The sequence below is a fragment of the Gigantopelta aegis genome, chromosome 9, assembly GCF_016097555.1.
Source record: "Gigantopelta aegis isolate Gae_Host chromosome 9, Gae_host_genome, whole genome shotgun sequence".
Taxonomy (NCBI): Eukaryota; Metazoa; Mollusca; class Gastropoda; order Neomphalida; family Peltospiridae; genus Gigantopelta; species Gigantopelta aegis.
The window spans coordinates 12052779-12073631 of NC_054707.1; the positions used below are offsets into that span (position 1 = coordinate 12052779).

Here is a 20853-nt window from a genome sequence, read left to right on the forward strand (position 1 = left end):
ATTATTATTATTATTTATAAATCCATTCCAAACTTCTACGGGAATTTAAAATGCATGCCTTTGTACAGATATAAATATAGTTTTTAATAAATAGAAATCTATTTTTTTAACATTAGTGTTCGATCAGTTTGCTTTATGTCTGTAATAGAAACGTACACAATCTTTTCCCGTCAATATATTTCAGTTCAAGATTTCCTTCATAAAATTTGCAAAACATTCGTAAATTTAGAATAGTCGTATGTGGTAAACGGCGTTATTTGAACGATCTTCAATGCAGTACTATAACATCCGGTAAAAAAAAGCCCCCTCTGTTGGGAGTTTTATTATAGAGTTTGAAAGAATTTGTTTTGTTGCATTATGAATCCATTAGGAACACAGCAGGTAATCAAATGCATAACCAGTAATACCCCTATTGGTTTTAGTTTTGTAATTGACTTTAAAAACGCATACAACTTATCCACAAAAGAAGCAAGCAATTCGTCCCGTCAATTCGTCCCGATACAAATCGTCCACTGATGCCAAAAATTACAACATCAACGACCAATAAAACAACAACAAAAGTATAACATTCAGAACTGCCACTTGGAAGGCAACTTATGCATCAGAAAACATGCATTGCACATAAGTAGTGACATCAGTGAAATGTTAAAAATGTGTGTACCAAGTATTAAATAAAACCATTTATGATTTTGGGAAAGAGTTCCGTATTTCACTCAGGGGTTTCCCCAGGGCCGTTAGGTGTAGCGGCCCAACATGCCTTGGTCCGTAAAGTAAGCGCTTTGACAGCGTGGAAGCGCCTTAAAACAATTGCCGCTATGCCTTGATTTGAAGTACACTGGTGGCACCTAAGTCTGCGCACCTAAGCATTTGTGTTATATTTTTAAGTCAAAATCTTTCTTTAAAAATATTTGTTTCACCGCCACAGTACAATGGAACAATAAACGTGTTACTATTGAAATTTTATTTTATTTTTAATGTTTTTAAACTCAAGTAATGAGCGCATTTTTAGTGGGACCTCCCTGCATTTACTGGCCTGCATGACGGCACATTAGCCTGCGCAGCAAACATTAAAACATCCACTTCTGTCGCTGATGTTTACAGAAATAGCAAACAAATAATGAATCCAACTTTTTGTAAGTTCTAAACAACAAACACTTCCTGTTATAGTCTGTTTCAGAAACATTTAGATTATGCAAATGAGATAAATATAAAGGGTGTTCCATGCTCCTTAGTTTGGAGAACACAAAATGACAACATAAAAAAAGCCAATGTCAAAAATTTTGATCATTATTCAACAAAAGTTGTCTGTTATTAACTGTAAATGAGCACAAATAGTGTTCGTTAGGCATATAGGATATCCAATCAATGATAATTTTGAAATAGACTATAGCTAAAATAGGCCATGTTGTAAGTGCAGAATCAAAATCTGTGTGCAGCCATTTTGCATTGTGTCACTCGGAGGGAAATTCAAAGTATGCTTGGATGTTTACGTTAACAGAAAAAATTAAACATTCATTTCATTTATGGATTCATAAATTACAATACGGTATGTATTGAAGCTTTTCTGTAAACTTGTGTACGTTGATATACAAGGTTGATCAATACAGCGTCGACAGACACGTGGTGACAGGTGCTACAAAAACACGTTGTGGAGGCTGACAAAAATATACTTTTAGTGCATTAATTCAGAGGTTTTTTTTTCAATCAAATTGTTATCTACCAGTTTTATACATATATTCACAATCAAGATGTGTTGTTTTAACAACAGTTTTATGAATTAAGTTAATTTTGTTTGTTTTCAAACATACCCCAACATTTATTTCAAGACGTAATGTAACGTAATTAATGTGTGCAGACTTTTGTGCCGTGCAGACTAAGGTGACATGAGTGTACTTTAGAAAAACAATCATCACAAGTACGTGCGTGGCAGTCGACTACCTCTTGCAAAAAACTGTGTACCAGTATACCAAGCACACATAATCACTATGACAGGTAAAACACTTCCTAACTACTAACAATGGACCAGTCGTCTGCTCACAATTGGTGTTTGGTAATTTTACCACATCTACTGGGATCGCTAATCTGTCAGGAAGGCGCTTACGCGTCACAGGATTCCCGTGCCGAGCAATCAAGCTTCAAGGCCGATCAAAGAAGATGCCCATTGACAGAATCAGCTGTACTATTTAACTCAATAAACAATTGGTGAAGCACTTTTTAATAGTACAGTTAAGTTGGCAATCAGTAATTTCTATCCTAACACCCTCTTCCTAAAACACATACTGAAAATATCCAGGGCTCGCGTTGTCAGTACCCAATTTAGCCATCGGCTAATTAAAAAATATTTGTACATAAAAATAGCTAATAAAATTTGCAAGTGGCTAAAATTTTGGTGGCTGGAAAAAATGTCACAGGAAAAAATGTCACAGAAAAAAAGTCACAATTTAGTATAGGAAAAAAAGTCATAATTTTTATATAACAAAATGTATGGGTTTGTTGAGTATTGAATGTGGCATCGTACTCATAGTATGCATTGGGTAATTGTTAAGTAGGTCAATTAGACTCCACCTGTGCCGCGTCCGCTTGGAAGATCTGGGTGATCTGCCCGTCGAGTTCATGCAGACAGTTGGCCCAAACCCCGAGGAGTTTCTAATCTACGATAATGGCCCAAATATAAATAACCGCCTCTTCGTGTTTGCTACCAAGGAAGGCCTAAAACATCTTGCTGCTGCCAACAACCTCTACATGGATGGTAACTTCTCCATGGCTCCAAAAGTCTTCAAGCAACTGTACATCATCCGTGTGCCCTTCGGTGATACAGCTATTACTACTATTTACGCTCTCCTTCCTAACAAGACCCGAGCCACTTACGAGGAACTATTTCAGGCTGTAGTGGACAAGTGTGCAGAATCAGACTTGGGCTTGGGTCCACACTACATGGCCGATGCTGACTTTCGCCTGTTCTGTGGTATGATGGATGCTCTTGCCTTTTTGCCATTAGATGAAGTTGAGGAGGGTATGGAACACCTAAAAGCTGTCATGCCGCAAGATCCACCTGAAGTCGAGGACTTACTTACGTACTTTGATCGTACATACGTCAATGATTCTTTCCGACAGATTCAGCAGCCAACAGACAGGCCCGGTGCTGAGCTCAGGTTGCGCCGTGATCCACCAATGTTTGCTCCTGTCCTGTGGAACGTTCATGATGCCACCATGAACAATAATCCGCGTACAAACAACTTGTGCGAAGGTTGGAACAACATGTTCTTCAACCTTGTAGGCTACTACCACCCATCAATCTGGTGAGTTATCGAATGGTTTCAACGTGAGCAGGCTACAGTGGGCACCATCATCCAACAGGATGCTGTTGGTAACCCACCTTGACGCCAGGTTTGTCGACGCTACGTCCAACTGCAAGAGCGTCTTCGCAACTTGTGTGTTGATCGCCTTGAGGACCGCAAGAATGTGGCAGAATTTCTTCATGGTATTGAGTGGAACATCCGCCTAAACCACCAACATTAAAATCACAGAACATTTTTAAAAAATCTCTTAATTAAAAATTGTGACTTTTTTTCCTGTGGTTTTTTTTCTGTGACTTTTTTTCCTGTGACTTTGTTTTCTAGATTCAAAATTTTGGCTGGGCCATTTTCTATCTTCTGATGTGAACAAATGGTTACATAATCTATTCGACACCTCAAACATAATAATACAAAATATTCAATTAGCATAATAGCGATCTCGTGACCGGTAACGAGAAACAGTGTTATCCAGAATACAGCGTATGCCTTATGATGTTTGCTAATTTTAATAATCAAGGTTATTAATTTTAACGGCATGCATTCGACATGTATGACAGCAATGTGACAGTGATTCACTGTCTGGAAGATATGTAACTTGCTATTTTAATTTTGTAAAGTCTTTGAACCAAAGTAATAAAAAAACCTGACAATGCATGTCAATTTGAATACACATGCCAGTTCAGGGCCGAAAGACATGTCGACTATCCAAAGGGCTGAGTTCAGCCAGACCGAGCGAAAACAAAACGTTCACTACACTGGTTTGTGCACTTCACGTTAAACCAAATGGACACGATGGACACCAATCAAATAGTTTGCGAACGTTAAGAAGAACGTTCGTTGGCTGAACTGAGGAAAGCTCTCGGCGTAATATACATCACGCTTCAGAGTCAGCTGACACCCACGTGTCAAGAGACATCGTTGCGGACATTAAACAATACAATTACACAGAAGTAAATCTTGATGTAAATTTGTAGAAAAACAATAGTTGTTTGCATCAATGAATACCTAACTGCAGTTTCGGTTATTTCCTTTGTCTTTGTTAATTTTGTACCTATGGTCATGAGCATGCATGCAGATCGCGATCGCGGGAAATGAACATACATTATTTATACAAATTGCTGTTACATGTACACTGATTTAGTTCACAATAATCATATTTGTTAGATAATGCTAGATTATATTTGTAAAACTGAGGTGACATTTATTTTATTTTATTTTATTAACAGGTTTTTTTAATTTATTTTTTTATTATTATTTTTTTTAATATTATAAATTGAATATACTGTGAAGTCAGCATTCTTAGCTTAGATATTTTACAAGCAGAGATCACAACAAGCATTTAACACGATACTGAAATCAACAGCACAACATGGCGCAAATTATGAAATTGTTGGGGTAGGGAATTGATGGGTTATTTAAAAAAAAAAAAGTTTTAACTCTTCCCCCCCCCCCCCCCCCCCCCCCAAAAAAAAAAAAACAACCAAAAAATAACAACAAACAAACCCAACATGATTTGATGGATTGAAGGCAAACACGTAACTGTTTTCAACCCACTACCCCACTTCTTTTGGCTTGATTTTTGTGTTATAATGATGCTAAATATGAATACGTAAGCTCCTTAAAAAAATCCCGGGGAAAGGCCTGTCACTCACATTTGCCTGATTTGGGGTATTGAATTAGTGTTATCAACTGGACATGGCATTAAGCACTACAAATAATGTACCTCAATGAATCCATTCAACTGATTGGGTTTTCCTCGTTCCAATCGGTGCACCACAACTGGTCAAAGGCTGTGGTATGTGTTTACTGTCTGTGGGAAAGTGCATCTAAAAGATCCCTTGCTGTATGAGGAAAAATGTAACAGGTTTCCTCAATGACTGTGTCAGAATTACCAAATGTTTGACATCCAATAGCTGATGATTAATTAATCAGTGTGTTCTAGTAGACAATAGTGTCATTAAAGAAAACAAAATTAGGTAGTGCTATGGTCTGGATTCGAACTCTAAACTATCAGTATTGTAATCGACCACTTCGACCACTTGGACATGCTGTGGATGATCAAGTAACAATGCATTTTAATATTAATTATAAAGCTCTGTTTTCAGCTAGTGACATGTTACACTGTTTTATTTGCAAAATAAAGCAAAACCAACTGCAGACAGCAGGCCCTAATCTAGCCAGTGAAATGAAAATGTCCATCGCCAAAAGTCAGCTCAAGTCATAGAGTTATTAGCAGTAGTGAGAAGTCGAAATCGCTGTAATATTTTGTACTTAAAATGATTGCAAAAACAAAATCGCACAACAGACATCATGACCCCGATTTGTTTAATGTCATAGCTCATTTGACACCTTGTAGGTCCGTTTGCAGTGACCAGTCGATTCTCGGCCCCATTCATTTCAGTAATGCCAGAAAATAATTACATGTATTAGTACTTTCATTTTAACATAATGACACATTATTAACTACTTAATAATATAACATTTTTAATGATATTTAACAAAATGTTCCCAGTATTTCAGGAACAAACGGTATTTTGTTGATAATAGTCATAATCAGTTTAAAAATTAATGAGCAACTACCGTTTACTAGTTTAAAAGGTAGGGCTTTACTTTGGCACTGTCACATATAAAGAACACTTAAAATACTCATGAGTCATCATAAAAAATTATGAGTTAGGGTTAGTGACAGTGCCAAAGGAAAGTCCTTCCGTTTAAAATAGTGTGGCAATCGGGATGCAATTTGCTGAACAAAATTGTATTTTAATTTTTATTGATTTGTGTGTGCATTTTTTTAGCAACCTCGTTTGCTGACACCACAGCAGGCAGCCGCTGTTCCAGGACCGGTACCTCAAGTTGACCGGGAGCGCATCTACCAATGGATTAACGAGCTCACAAGTCCAGACACCCGCGAAAATGCTCTTCTCGAACTCAGGTTTGATCAATCTCTGTGTTTTCATTTGTTCTGTCAGTAGTTCATCTTGTTTGATGTTGGTATTAAATTGTGATTTTTCAGGTTTTTTTAATTAAAAAAAGAGAAGAAAAACACCTTGATTTCAGCTTCGTTTTTTGGGGGCATCAGTTATGTTTTGACACAATAGACTGAATTTGATCTGAAATGCCGAAAATTATACCTTTTGCCTCAATTAATTTTCAGCTTTTTAAAGAGCATTATACCGTTCATTTTTGAATGATTATCACGTCTGGTACACGTATGTACTGATTCATACATGTACATATTATGATGAAAATATTAATATATTGTCATTTATTAATGTCTGTTTTATATACTTAAATGTATATAAAAACAATTTGTCACTAAATCGTGAAATTATTTCAGAGTGGGAGATTTCACTTTTACCCTTTAGTATATATGTTATCAACATTTGTGGACCATGAAGTGGAGATTTTCCATGTGTGTTTATTTGTTTTCCAGTAAGAAGCGAGAAGTCGTCCCAGACCTGGCCCCAATGTTGTGGCACTCGTTTGGAACGATTGCAGCGCTCCTACAGGAGATCGTCAACATCTACCCAGCCATCAACCCTCCCAACCTCACTGTAAGCTGGATGAAATATTCTTAGTCTTTGATATGTACTGTCCAGTCAAATGAAAGTGCAATACAAGGTTTAAGCTGGACCCAAAATATTATTCCTTTTATCAGTTTAAAGTTTGTTGTTTTGTTTAACAATCTTTTATATGCACGTCCAACAGACAGAGTAGCACATATCACAACCTTTCATATAGCAGTCGTGGGGCACTGGCTGAAATGAGAAATAGCCCAATGGGCCCACTGATGGAGATTGATCCCAAATCGACCATACATTACCACTGGGCTATGTACCGCCCCCTCCTATTATTAATGGCATAGCATGATCTGGGCCTGGAGGTGTTTGAATAGAAACCTAGCAGACTGTGTAATGTTTATTACACTGTAAAAAAAAAAAAAGATATCCCCAGCATGGGTGTGCGTGTATTGTCAGGTCTCCCAACCCTCCCCAGTCTACACCCTGGATTATATTAGCAATTTGGCAAAATGTGGTAAAAATAAAAATCTTTAACTAAATTCAAATTAATAGCAAAATTAAACCACTTTAAAGAAATATCACATTTCAAAGTAAACAGAAAAACCATCATATTTCAAAGGAAACAGAAAAACATCACAAACATCTAAAAGTGGAAAATAACAAACATCAAACATTATAAAGTAAATATGCATGTTGACCACACCACAACTGATAATATATCACTTTAATATGAATGGTGGAATAAACAGTGCCGTATGAATTGCAAGGTGTTGTCATTTGCCAAAAATTAATTAAAGTTGAATTTGGCAAATTCATTTTTGTATTAATTTTCCAAACATTTGTAGATCTAACGCCATTTTTGAGGGTTCACTCTTTACTTTTTCTGCTATTCGCTGGTTCACACATTAACTGTTGATTCACACCCCCCAATTAAAACAATGTCTACCCCGAATAAATGGGTGAACCAGCCAAGCTATATTCAGAACACATCAGAGATGTTGCCAAATATATATGTTTTCTCTGTTTACTTTAAAATGTTTTGTTTTTTTACTGTTTACTTTGAAATATGTTTTCTCTGTTTACTTTGAAATGGGTTTTTTTTCTCTGTTTCTTTGAAATAATGTTTTCTCTGTTTACTTTGAATATGATGTTTTCTCTGGGTTTTTTGAGATATGATGTTTTCTCTGTTTACTTTGAAATATGATGTTTTCTCTGTTTACTTTGAGATGTTTTTTTTCTTTCTCTGCAGGCGTCCCAGTCTAACCGAGTGTGTAACGCATTGGCTCTATTACAGTGTGTCGCGTCTCATCCAGAAACAAGATCTGCCTTTTTACAAGGTTTAACAAGACATTTCAATAACACACATATTCTTTCACTTTGTCAGGCATTTTATGCGGAAAGTAATATTAATGTGAGGGGTAGGATGGAGCCAGGTGGTAGAGTGCTCACCAGATGTGGTAGATTTTTTAATTATGTTTTTGGCAAAGTAATAAAGTTAAAGTTTGTTTGTTTAATGACACCAGTGGTGCAATGACTGGATTGAGAAATAGCCCAATAAGACCACCAACGGGTATTGATCCCATACTGAAGGCGAATCAAGCGAGCGCTTTACCTCTGGGCTACGTCCCGCCCCTTGGCAAATTAATAATCAAATACATTCACCAAATTCATCTTAGTTTGCATTTGTTGAACAACAGCTTAAAGCCTGCAAATAGGCCAGGAGCATTAGCCAAAATATAACAAGCACCTGGAAAAAAGTCAAGAGGTGTTATTACTAGTATCTTGTGTCTGTAACGACGTCTCATGGTAGTTTTGTTCCAACACAATGACTGTTTTTTGTTTTGCAGCTCATATCCCTCTGTTCCTGTACCCGTTCCTACACACTGTGAGCAAAACGCGGCCCTTTGAATACCTCCGCTTAACTAGTCTGGGTGTAATTGGTGCTCTAGTCAAAGTAAGTATTAAAATGTGACCTGGGCGAAGGACATCCTAAAAAGTAATGGAATTTGCAAATGTATGTTCTGCCATCTGTTTCACATAACCATCTGATTAGTTTTAATACTATTTTGCACTTTGCATTTCCTTTGTTGCATAAAGGTCTTTGTGTGAACAATCCAGTGCTATAATATATTTTCCAGGGTTTATTTATGTACACTAACTATGTCATCCACCAAATTCTATAGCTTTTAAAAGGTTTTTCATGACATTTTCGAAGATTTTTCTGTGATAATTGAAAAAAAAATTCAGCTAGGTTTCATTTTCCTTGATTTGTCAAAATCTAACTAAAAATTCCATAACTTTCCAGGTCTGAACAATTTGAATTGTGATTTCAAGCTAACAGACGTTTGAAAAAAGAGAGATTCTGATTTAATATCATGATAGTTTACACTATGTGGATTGTGTTTGTTTGTTTTTTGTTTGTAGCCGAGTCGTTTGTCACTTTATACAGTTACTATAGTTAATTGATTGTATGATAACAGCTAATTATTAGTTTTATGGCGATTTACCAATTTTTGACAGAGTTATGGCCCTTGAACTTAGGAAGTACAAAAAAAACAAATGTTTTCCAGATTAATTTTTGGCAATGCCTCAAGATATTGAGTTGAAATTTTGTGTATAGCTTTATCACATTCTGTTACTGATCAAGTTTGACTTTCATGGTGATTTACCCATTTTTTGACAGAGTTATGGACTTTGAACTTAAGAAATATGAAAAGTTGTTCCTGATTATTTGGGGGGGGGGGGGGGGGGGGGGGGGGCAATGCCTCAACATATTGAATTAACATTTACCCAATTTTCTCAGTTGTGACCCTTGAATTTAGGAGAATTTGTTGGGCCTGGTGAGGGACATGTATTGCTTTAGCAGTACTCTCAGAATGCTTGTTTAGACTACAAATTGCATTGTTAGGCCTACTTTATTTGCCATAAAGTACTTTCTTTTTATATGTTATGTTGGTATTTGAAGTCAAGAAATATAAAGTTTGTATAAAGTACTATTTTTTAATTGCAGACTGATGAACAAGAGGTAATAAACTTCCTGCTCAACACCGAAATCATTCCTCTCTGTCTGCGCATTATGGAGTCCGGCAGTGAACTTTCAAAAACAGTGAGATTTTCTTGTTTTCTCATGGCAGATGTCGGTATTTCAACTTTGGTTTGTTGTTGGGTTTTTTACTGTTATCCAGTATGTATTGCTTCAGATTTATATCTTTTGTTTCCTTTCTGCAGTGTTGCCACTATAAAACATGCAAATTAAAAAAAAAAACTTATAAGATTTGTATTTGTGATTTTAATGCTATAATTTAATAAATATAATAGAAATTTCATCATCTGAGTAATTAATTCTCATATATGAGATTTATGTTGTGATAAGAATAATTGTCTATGAGAAGTAGACTCAAGGGTAGAATATTTGTTAGACGTAATTTCTTTATTCATGTTTTAATATATCCACTTGAAGATCACTTTGCTGTAGTTCACTTCTCTAGGAAGTAATTTTCATTAAATCATCTAAAAATAATTAAAAGATTAGTATTCAGTTCGATAACTCTTAATTCAAGTTTTCTTTTCTTGTCGTAGGTTGCCACATTTATTTTACAAAAAATACTCCTAGACGAGACGGGACTTGCCTACATCTGTCAAACGTATGAACGGTTTTCACATGTCGCAATGATTCTCGTAAGTATTTAGTAAATAACAAGTGTATCACCTAACCATATTTATACTCAAATGCATTTCCTTGTCCCACACACATTTGTCAGGGACACTATTAACAGACGGTAGGCAGTGAAAATCATTTTATTTAACAGATATATACTGGACTAGAATTAAAAAGAATAAATATTTTCTGCCATGATGTTAATATTTGTACCATTTAATGTACATGTTAGTAACTCTGTCACAGGTTTGAAAGCTTGTTCCTGATTTGTTGGTTGTCTTTCTCAGGCTTCTGTATCAACTTAGTTACGTTTCATGATGTTTAAAGCATCTGGTAAAAGCTGGCTATAATTTCATTTTCACCTTCTGTTTCTATTCGTGATATCACTGTTTCTGCTATAATGCAATTCAGGGCTAGCTCTGGATCAGCAGAAAACTTTGCCAAATTATCTTCTAAACTTCAAAAATGGCAGAAGCCCAGTTATTTTCTAACAAAATATAATTTTTTTTTTATAAATACTCTATCCTGACCTCTGACCTTGGCATTTCTCCCCTTTTCGACGTTACAGTCCGAACATTCAATAGTCGAATGGCTATGAAATCTTCCAATGTACACCTTCCTAGTTCCGGTCACATGACCTCAACTTCCTTCTTTCTCCTTCGCTCTACGCAGTTCAGATGTGTTTGTGTTTGCTCCAGCTGTTTTCCAAAATTATTTTGCCAAATTAAAATAAAATTTGCCAATTGTTTTTTAAATTCGCCATTTGTGAATTTGGCGAGTGCCAGAGCTAGCCCTGCAGTTTGTTCTTCACTTGTATTAATGAACAGTTTGCCTCAACAGTTTGCCTCTCCACTTTCCTCTCATGTTTTGTTCAAATTCAGCAGATAATTTTGGGTAGGCTGGCATTTTTGTTCTGTTTTGTTTAGTGGAGTTTACTAAGAGAAAAACTGCTGAATTCAACCTATCATTTGTCATCAGGCCTGGTGCTTATAAAAGTCTAGACTCGAGACTCTAACAGACCTGTCAACCCTCCCAGATTCCGCGGGAGACTCCCGGTATTTGATCAAGTCTCCCGCGGGAAAAACATTTCTCCCGGGAAATCGTTATTTTCTAAGCATAATTTTTTTTTCAAGCTACCGTGGCTGTGTATTGACATTCAGCGTTGCCATATATAAAACTATCCAATTTAGTCCTAATAACACCTCTGACTCGTAAAATGTCTTCCCACTGGATTACATAACGCAAAGTTCTATGGCTGGAAGTGCCAGAGTAGACAGTGAATGCATGCATCAATATACACGATGTCAAAATCACATTAGCTGTATAAACAATACTTGTATCAATTAGATTTGTAGGTTTGTGCAGTAAAATGTTAGTAACAAGAGTACACTTCAAGGGATTATTTTCCTACAATTAATAAATCTTGTGTTTGACATAACGTTACTCACGGAAATAGGTATAATTCCAGTATATTTCATACGATGTCAGTGATGAGCATTTACTTATGATTAGTAGAAATGATTAGTGGAAATACAATGTTTATTGCATGGTTATAGTGATTTTAAATAAGTACAACGCCATTGTACCTTATTGTAGTAAAAACTGAATATTAATTTATAAGATTTAGGCCTATATAAATTTGTCTTGGGTCTACTTTTTACGAAACACAAATAACAATGATGCAACCTGTAAGTGTAATACCGTAAATGTACTAATTAATGTTTAAATTTGTTAGTGTTAAGATTTTTGATAAAAGAGTTATTTTTAAAAATATGTATTAAATTATAACAATATTTAAAAATAATTAAAACAAAATATATATATATATATATAAAAAAATGTAATTAATGTTTTTTTTGTGGGTTTTTTAATGTCAATAACTACGGTTGACAAGTATACATGACATTATGTAGTGTTCATATAACTTATTGTAGTACTTTTTAAAAAGTTGTGTTAAATCGTGTGCAGTTAAAAAATCTCCTGTTTTTTTACAAAATCTCCTGCTTTTTCAACACACACCTCCTGCTTTCTCTTGACTAAAGGTTGACAGGTCTGGACTCTAATAGAGTCTGAGACACTAATGTCATGACAACGCCATACAAATTGTATCCGTGTGACATCATTAGAGATTGACTCTGGACTCCAAAAGCTTTATAAGCATGGGCCCTGAATGCAAACTTTGTTCACACGACTCAGCAACAGGGCTCGAATTTCACATAGCTATGTGACAAATTGCAGCAAAGCTCTAGTCATACGATCAAATGGCCTAAAAATTAAATACAATCTCATGGTCAAACTGTCTATTCCTTATTTTGCATGTTAGTAATTGGTCATCATACTCAAGTGTAACTCGCACTTATTTTGAATCCATGGGTGAAATTTACCTTGTTGCGCTCAACCTTCTGGTTATAATGCCTTCTTCACCCCAAATCTTCATCAGTCTTGTCTAGGCCACATGGCCTTGTCCTCTTAGTTGCCAAATTTGAGGCCTGCAACAATTTTTAGACATTTTCACTGATAATCAAGCTCCTTGTTTTTTCTTAGATTCAGATTTCATCTACACTCTTCAATAGAAATACAAATGTAGAAGTCAGGTTGTTAACTCGTGAAGTGTATTAAAGCTAAACAAAAGTAATATGTAATACTCTGTGTGATCTTGGAGCGGGACGTAGCCCAGTGGTAAAGCGCTCGTTTGATGCATGGTCGGTTTGGATCGATCCTCGTCGGTGGGCTATTTCTCGTTTCAACCAGTGCACCACGACTGGTATACTAAATGCTGTGGTATGTGTTATCCTGTCTGTGGGATGGTGCATGTAAAAGATCCCTTGCTACGAATGGTAAACTGTAGCGGGTTTCCTCTCTAAGACTATATGTCAAGATTAACAAATGTTTGACATCCAATAGCCCATTATTAGTAAATCAATGTGCTCTAGTGGTGTCGTTAAACAAAACATTTCTTTTTCTGTGTGATCTTCTTTTTGTTTTTAACCAGGGTAAAATGGTGCTACATCTATCCAAAGAGCCGTCAGCGAGGCTACTTAAACACGTCGTACGGTGCTACCTCAGACTGTCGGATAATGCCAGGTAAGTCATTACACAAGTATTTCAGAACACCACAAAATTAACTTGCTATACTAAAAATATATACAGTTGATATTCTTTTAGTTGAATAAATGTGACTGAAAATTAATTTTATATAATTTAGTGGTCTAAAAGAAAAGAATATCATGGTAAACAGATTTTGTACGGCATCATGCATGTTTAGATGTTCTGTTATATGATAATTATTGTTATGTCATGTAGGCTCTATACTTAAAGCATTAACATAGTTGGCTCCAATGATACAGTGATTACGCCAATGGTTTCAAAGTCCCTGACCTCTATTTGGAGATACTACGAATACCAAGACTTGAAGAAGCTGCAGACCATGTGTAATTTAATAGATGAAAAGCTAATATAGCTGATCATATTTTACACTGTCTACCAACTAGGATCAGTGCCTGTAAGACATGTATTGGCTATGGATTCATATCTTAGTATTGGATCTACCCTAGAGATGAGCAGTGGAATTTAAGGTCAGTACACCAACTTCACATAATCATGGGATGGGTAAAAAATATTAAGTCCATCGAGGTCAGGCGATCCTTCATCCCTTCGCACCTCAGACAAGCATTCTGCCACTGAGCTACATACCAGTGCTACACGAAAAGAATTAATGTTACATATTAATTTGATATATAGAGGATACTTCCCAAGTGTCTTGTGATATCATAATTTTTCAGCATGAGTTGATAAAAGTATGATATCCGAGGCTTGCTGAAGATTTTTATACTTTTATCAACGAGTGCTGATAAATTACGATATCACAAGACACAAAGGGGGTATTATTTTTATCATCCTGTATCATTCTTTTCATTTGTGACAGTTGTAAACAGTGTCAGTAATGTGGGTTGAAAGTCACTATATTTGGCAGCGGTAGACTCGTTAAGTGGTGTGACATCATTAATGATAGGTTTAGCATTGAAACATACACAGTGATGTAACAAAAAGAAGTGATATCTTCTAGGAGAATATCGCAGGAGATATCACAATTTATAGTGCCAGTGATATCTCCTACCAAAGCCTTCAATGGATGATAAGCTGTATTACATGTGTGTTACAGACTTCACAGTTTTAGGGGAACTATCACTTTCACTTCCCATCATTCTCCAAAGTCTAGTTGAAGAAGAGTAATTTTTAGATCCCTATAGATAGTACTAAACCAAATAACTTCCGGCTGGGTAAAAGTTCGAGGTGCACCAACTTTTCATAGAGAAGTGAATACCACGAGTCCTGTGATTGGTTATAAATGTGAGTGTGTTGGTTGTAAAAAAAATTAGTTTCATCTGGGCTAAAAATGTATGCAATTTTATTTCATCTAGTACCACTTTGTCAAGTAGCCTTGTGCTTGGAACATGTATGGGGTACCTGTAAAAAAAAGTACTCAAATTTTGTGAAGAACTAGGGTAGTCATAGACGCTACCCGTTATCTCAGAAATGAGCAGCTTGACACCCACTTTTTTGTGATTCACTTTAAGGTTGAGGGGTGGTAGTATTTATATCCGTGGCGTTTATGTCGATTGATACGTTGCAGGTAGGAGTTTTAGCCACATATGTTACTATTGTCATCTATGGGATTTGATTTGGTAGTATACACCCTTTAACATGTGAATGTATATGCTATCAGTATGGTAATATCTTAAATGGCATCCCATAGTTCATAGAGCAATTAATCACTCCCCTCAGTTTTATTTCTGGCGAAGTCTGTGTATTAATGTGTCTTAACCATGCTGTGTGTATTGCACAGGGCTCGAGAAGCTCTCCGTCAGTGTCTGCCCGACCAGCTGAAGGACAGCACGTTTGCGGCGTGTCTCAAGGACGACAACTCGACTAAGCGCTGGCTCAGTCAGCTGCAGGTGAATCTGGAGGCTCCGAGTGTCCCCGACCCCCGGGGTATTCCCCCGCTACACCCGGGGCCACAATGACTGGAGGCCAACCCAGGCCTTCCGTTTCACTGACCTGGGATCACCGCGGAAACTGTGTCAAACAAAACACTGCCTGGAGTTGTTCACTACCCCGTACCAGCCTTTAGCTTAAGTTATATTTTATTGTTCTGTTGTTAATTTGTCAGTAGTAGTTGGCCCGTTTTGTAGGTTTGAATGATATAGAAAAAAATCAAGAAAATATAATTTCAAACTCTGTGAATAGATGACAGAGTTCACAGTGGGTGAGTAAGTATTAATGTTTTATTTATATCTTGATGGACGTTTTTACAAATTGCACATAAACAGAACATTTTTGTTATTTCCAAAACAGTTTTCTTCCATTTCTTGTTACAAACTGGAATTATTGACAAAAAACAAATGTACAGTGGAGGCTAATATGGGGTATACATTTCTTGGAGAATGTTTGCTGAAGCCAATAGCAGTAATTTTGAAGAAAAATTATGAACAGTAGTGGTTAATATGCAACAGACCATTTGGACAAGACTTGTATTTTTTTGTATTGAAGTTGTATGTATATTGTCAGTGGCTGTTGTGTAATGGGTGAGAAACTACTGATAGACAGTGGATTCAGTAGTTATTGGTAGCCTTCTAATCCAAATTGGTGTTTAAGCTTAAATTGCTTTTATTTGGTGGCATCGTTTGATAGCTGAAAATTTATTCATGATGTTTTGTACTTAAATTTTTGAACATTTATTGAAATTTAAAAGTTACTGCTATGCTTTATTAGCAAACTGATAGATCAAATTTGTCTGAGGTTTAATTTTTTTGTTTTTTTATATATTATGGTTTCAACATTAACAAAAAAAAAACATCAATCACTGAATAGTAAAACATTTATCTATTCATGATATGAATAGAGTCAAGTGTGGAGTGAACAATTATACTAAAAGTAAGAATAATAGAAAAAACTTTTTACGTTGTGAACTGTTCTTAAGTATGCATTTCGTTTCTTAGGCATTTTTTACACATTTTTTGTTTTTTAATGTGATGTCAATTAAAGCTGAAAACTAGATTTATGATAATGAAACATGTTTTATTGATCACACTTTTTTGTATTTGCTTGTTACATTATTTGGCATTTTTGACGAGTTTATGAAAAATGCTGCTGTCAATTATTCTGTTAAAAACCTCACTTTAACAGAAGAAACAATTGCTAGTGCAGCTATGGTTTTAGTCCAATATTGTCAATTGCACCGGAATTAAATTGACATTTTTTTTAGCTCAAGAGGCCTTTCGTGTTAACAGGAGATATTTTAAATGGCTTATCTTCAGAAAGTCTATGTGCTATAAAGGGCCTCACTTTGTATTAGTTACTTCCATGATTTTCAATGCAGGAAGTAAGGCGATTGTATTACATATATGTACAATCTTAAATTTTGATTCATTGCCAAATTTCAAATGAAATTATAGTCCGTTTGCATCAAAAGGGAACTGATGAATTGACATGTAATTCTATAATGGTTAAAATTCATATCAAATATATTATTTCATTTTAAACCCAAACCAACTTGCAATTGTTTTGGGGAAAATAAATGTTAGTAAAAATAAAAAGGTTTCACAACATAGTCACACATTGCATATGTACAATTTCTATTTTTGATACAAAGATGGAAACCTTTTTACCATGAATTTCCATGATTCTACACACAATTAGTTGTAATCCATGTAAAAAAAAAAAAAACGTGATTCATTTGCAACCCTAAATAGCTATTTGGCAGTAATGCTAATATGAATATATGTTCTTTTCCAGATTCAGGCATTTTCATTTAATTTGTGCAAAAATCTGCCTGTTTTTCCCCCACCTCCCCACGTTACAAAAATGGGGACCTATGGGTGAAGCACCCTCAGTTCTGCCTTTAATCACTGTGAACTGCATTATCGATTACTTTAGGTGAAACTGCATCATCAATTACTTTAGGTGAAACTGCAAATCTTGGCTGTTCTAGCAATTTGTCTTCACCTCTCAGTCTGTATTAGATGAGATTTGGTCTATATAATATTATGGGTTTACGTGTGTAAAACATGTTATGAGAGTTGATATGAGTTTAAACATTCATTATATGTTTTTATACGAGTTTCAGCATTTTGCAGTATGTAGTTATATGCCAATTCATCAGTTCCCTTTTGCTGCAAAAGATGTATATATATATATATATGTTATATATGTACATATTATTCATGCATTGTATATAGACATATGTTCAGGTTCTGTCTAGTTAATCTGAGTTACAAATCAAGCAATAAACTGAAAATTAATTTGTTTTCACGTTTTCTGTTGTTTATTTATGTAATACTTATGTTAAATATTGAAAAACTGGTGTCATAACATCAAAAACACTTTGCCATATTGGTATGTGACATATACTGTTGATATCTCAGACATCCCCCCCCCCCCCCCTGCAAAAAAACCCAAAAAACCGAAACAAAACAACCCCACAAACTCAACAGCAAACAAATAAAACAGTAAACAACCTCATAAATATGTAATATTAGTTATTCTGACACAAGTGTAGTACTCTGTCTCGGGTCGGGACGTAGCTTGATGCAGTCTGGTCTCTGGGATCGATCCCCGTCAGTGGGCCTGTTGGGCTATTTCTCATCTCAGCCAGTTCACCACAACTGGTATATCAAAGGCTGTGGTTTGTGCTATTCTGCGTGTGAGATGGTGCGTATAAAAGATATCTTGCTGCTAATGGAAAAATGTAGCGGGTTTCCACTCTAAGACTCAAAATTACCAAATGTTTGACATCCAATAGTCGATGATTAATAATCAATGTGCTCTAGTGGTGTCGTTAAACAAAACAAACAAGTTCTCTCGTTCTCTCTCTCTCTCCATCTCTCTCTCTCTCTCTCTCTCTCTCTCTCTCTCTCTCTCTCTCTCTCTCTCTCTCTCTCTCTCGTATGTATTGGCAGATAATTATAAATATACATTCTAAAAATGGTTCTGTTATTTGATGGTTTTACACACAAGCTCTGAACAGCAAAACAATAACAACATATCGCTTTAAAGAACACATTTTATTTACTAATATATAACAAATAATAACAAGACAGTATAAATACATTCCAATAATATCACAGATTCTAAAATCGTATTATACTGCCAAATTATGAAGACAACAGTAACGTTTTGTATAGTACTGTACTAACGAAAGACAATACAGCTACAAGTCGGGGTGGGGGTGGGGGGTGGAAGGAGAAGCATATGCGATTAAGAAACACATTTAACAATATCAAAGGAGAGAAACAAAATCGGTCGTAATTGTCATCACTGTCGCCTTTGCTGCCTAAGTTGTAGAATCAATTCGGGACCACACCTGTAAAACGCCGTCCTACAAAAAGTGTGATTTCCTGATACATTGTACGGTGATTTCCTAGAGGATGTCGAATATTGAGTACGTATTCGAAGAAGTAAGTTTGTATTCCAATGAAACATATCTAAATCATCACAGGAGATGTTAATCTTTATTACATCAGTTATATTGAAAACAATCGATTTATTTTGAATGTTAATCGGACTTAAAGGGTTTTGGTGGGGTGGGGGGGGTGGGGGTGTGGGTGTGTTAAAAAGAGGAAAAATATACGTTTGCATTTTAATTATGAAATAAATGCTAAATTTCACAAACCAATAACTGTGTAGTCGTTTAAAGTAGCCATTCACGTACCAATGGAACAAAGCTAAGAGTGATCAAAGGCTTGTATCCATGACACGTGCGCATTTTGATAATACCATTGCTAAATATCGGCACCGTCCCCTCTTTCGTATATATCTAAATACATCTTCTGAAGCTAATTTTTAACATATCATCCAGGATCGTACACTTTCGGTAGATAACAAACAACGTTCGAAAAAGGTCAAAGATGCATCAATTTGTCAGTGTCGAAATAAGCACGTGTTTCTGTTGAACATGCCACAGAGCGCCGCGTACTTGTCTGAGCGAAGAATAACCCCTGGGAAATGACAAATGTGCATGGTTACATCACTGTCAGAATACACGATCCAAGCACTAGTTGTTCTTTGTCACAGAACATGACCTCTCACATTATGACGTAAGGTTTTGTTGTTGATCAACGATCTCCTTACAGATTTATACCAAAATAACACCGGGATTTAAAAAAAAAAAAAAAAAATAATAATAATATCCGAATGTCACTTTTGTTTGTAATTTTATTTTATTTTATTTTAAAGTCGCTGATTCTAGTTTCAACCCGTAAAAATGGACACTACGTTTAATTAATCTACAAACCTATGATACATTTGAATAAAATCACAATAGAGTAAAACACGATTCTGTGACGTTAAAACGGGGAAATACCCCTAAAAATAGACGGAGCTCGTTTCCTTAACTGTTACTTCTCAGAGGTACGTGCGTTTTTAAAAATATGAAAGATGTATTTTGTGATATTAAAAATACCAGGATGACAAGAAACACTTTGGATGTATGAAAAACAATAATCTAAACAATAAAATCTACGTAATGTTCAATTTTAAGGATCAAAAACAGCTGTAACAATGGAAATTACGTCATAGTGCTTAAAAACTAGGGTCTGTCACTTTATTATTATTATTAGTAGTAGTAGTGTTTGTTTTTTGTTTTGTTTTGTTTTGTTTTTGGGGGAGGGGGATGGACAATTTCAGGGTTCATATTATCTGAGACCGTATGGTCGTTACATAAATGTAAACTTCTTATACACACTGGCGTAATCACGCGTGTCTGTGTGTGTGTGTGTGTGTGTGTGCGCGCGCGCGCGCGTGTCTCTGGTCATACGCATTTGTTTTTTCCTAGGTATTATTTTTTCAAATGTATGATTCGGTTATATTTACAAGTACGTATTTTCCGAGGCGACATCAAACTAATGTATTAACTGATAATCTGAAGATACACCAAATATAGCTTGACGTTTGGTATGCCAGTCGTTGAGCACTGGTAGGAATGAGAAAAACCGAGTTCATTGAGAGCGATCAATCATACACTCATTTCACTTTTGGTGAGCGCTACATAGATATACCACTGAGCAACACCCACTCCCACTCCAAAAAAACCCCACCCCCCCCCCCCAAAAAAAAAAACCCACACAAAAAAACAAACAAAAAAGAAACGCCCCTAAAAAAAACTAAACAAAAACTAAACCAAAAGCCCCCCAACAAATATGAACCCCTCTGCCCCCCAACATGAAACAAACAACAACAATAACAGCTGACAATACTTATAATATAAACGATCAGTATTGTATAGTGGGGATGCAGCGAGTTGCCAATGAACCTCCACTTCTGCCGTTGACTGCGTGGCTAATCCTAGCCAAACTCCTACTCATCTCCACCACCCATCGCT

General features: G+C 35.8%; 1 protein-coding gene across 1 annotated transcript; it reads left to right on the top strand.

The window, feature by feature from the left end:
- The first annotated feature begins 285 nt into the window (after positions 1-285).
- Positions 286-17782, top strand: LOC121380919 (CCR4-NOT transcription complex subunit 9). The gene is made up of 9 exons (XM_041509954.1): positions 286-381; positions 6092-6228; positions 6730-6850; positions 8067-8154; positions 8665-8771; positions 9828-9923; positions 10397-10495; positions 13468-13559; positions 15322-17782. Exons 1-9 carry the CDS (start codon positions 358-360, stop codon positions 15497-15499), a joined length of 942 nt encoding a protein of 313 aa, XP_041365888.1. The 5' UTR covers positions 286-357; the 3' UTR covers positions 15500-17782.
- The last annotated feature ends 3071 nt before the right edge of the window (positions 17783-20853 follow it).

What these genes read in the sequence shown, in the direction of transcription:
- LOC121380919 (XM_041509954.1), top strand. Translation starts at nt 358, where the DNA reads ATGAATCCATTAGGAACACAGCAG. An exon ending in TCAACCCTCCCAACCTCACT is followed by an intron (nt 6,851 to 8,066) that starts GTAAGCTGGATG and finishes CTTTCTCTGCAG; the next exon opens with GCGTCCCAGTCTAACCGAGT. An exon ending in AAGATCTGCCTTTTTACAAG is followed by an intron (nt 8,155 to 8,664) that starts GTTTAACAAGAC and finishes TTTGTTTTGCAG; the next exon opens with CTCATATCCCTCTGTTCCTG.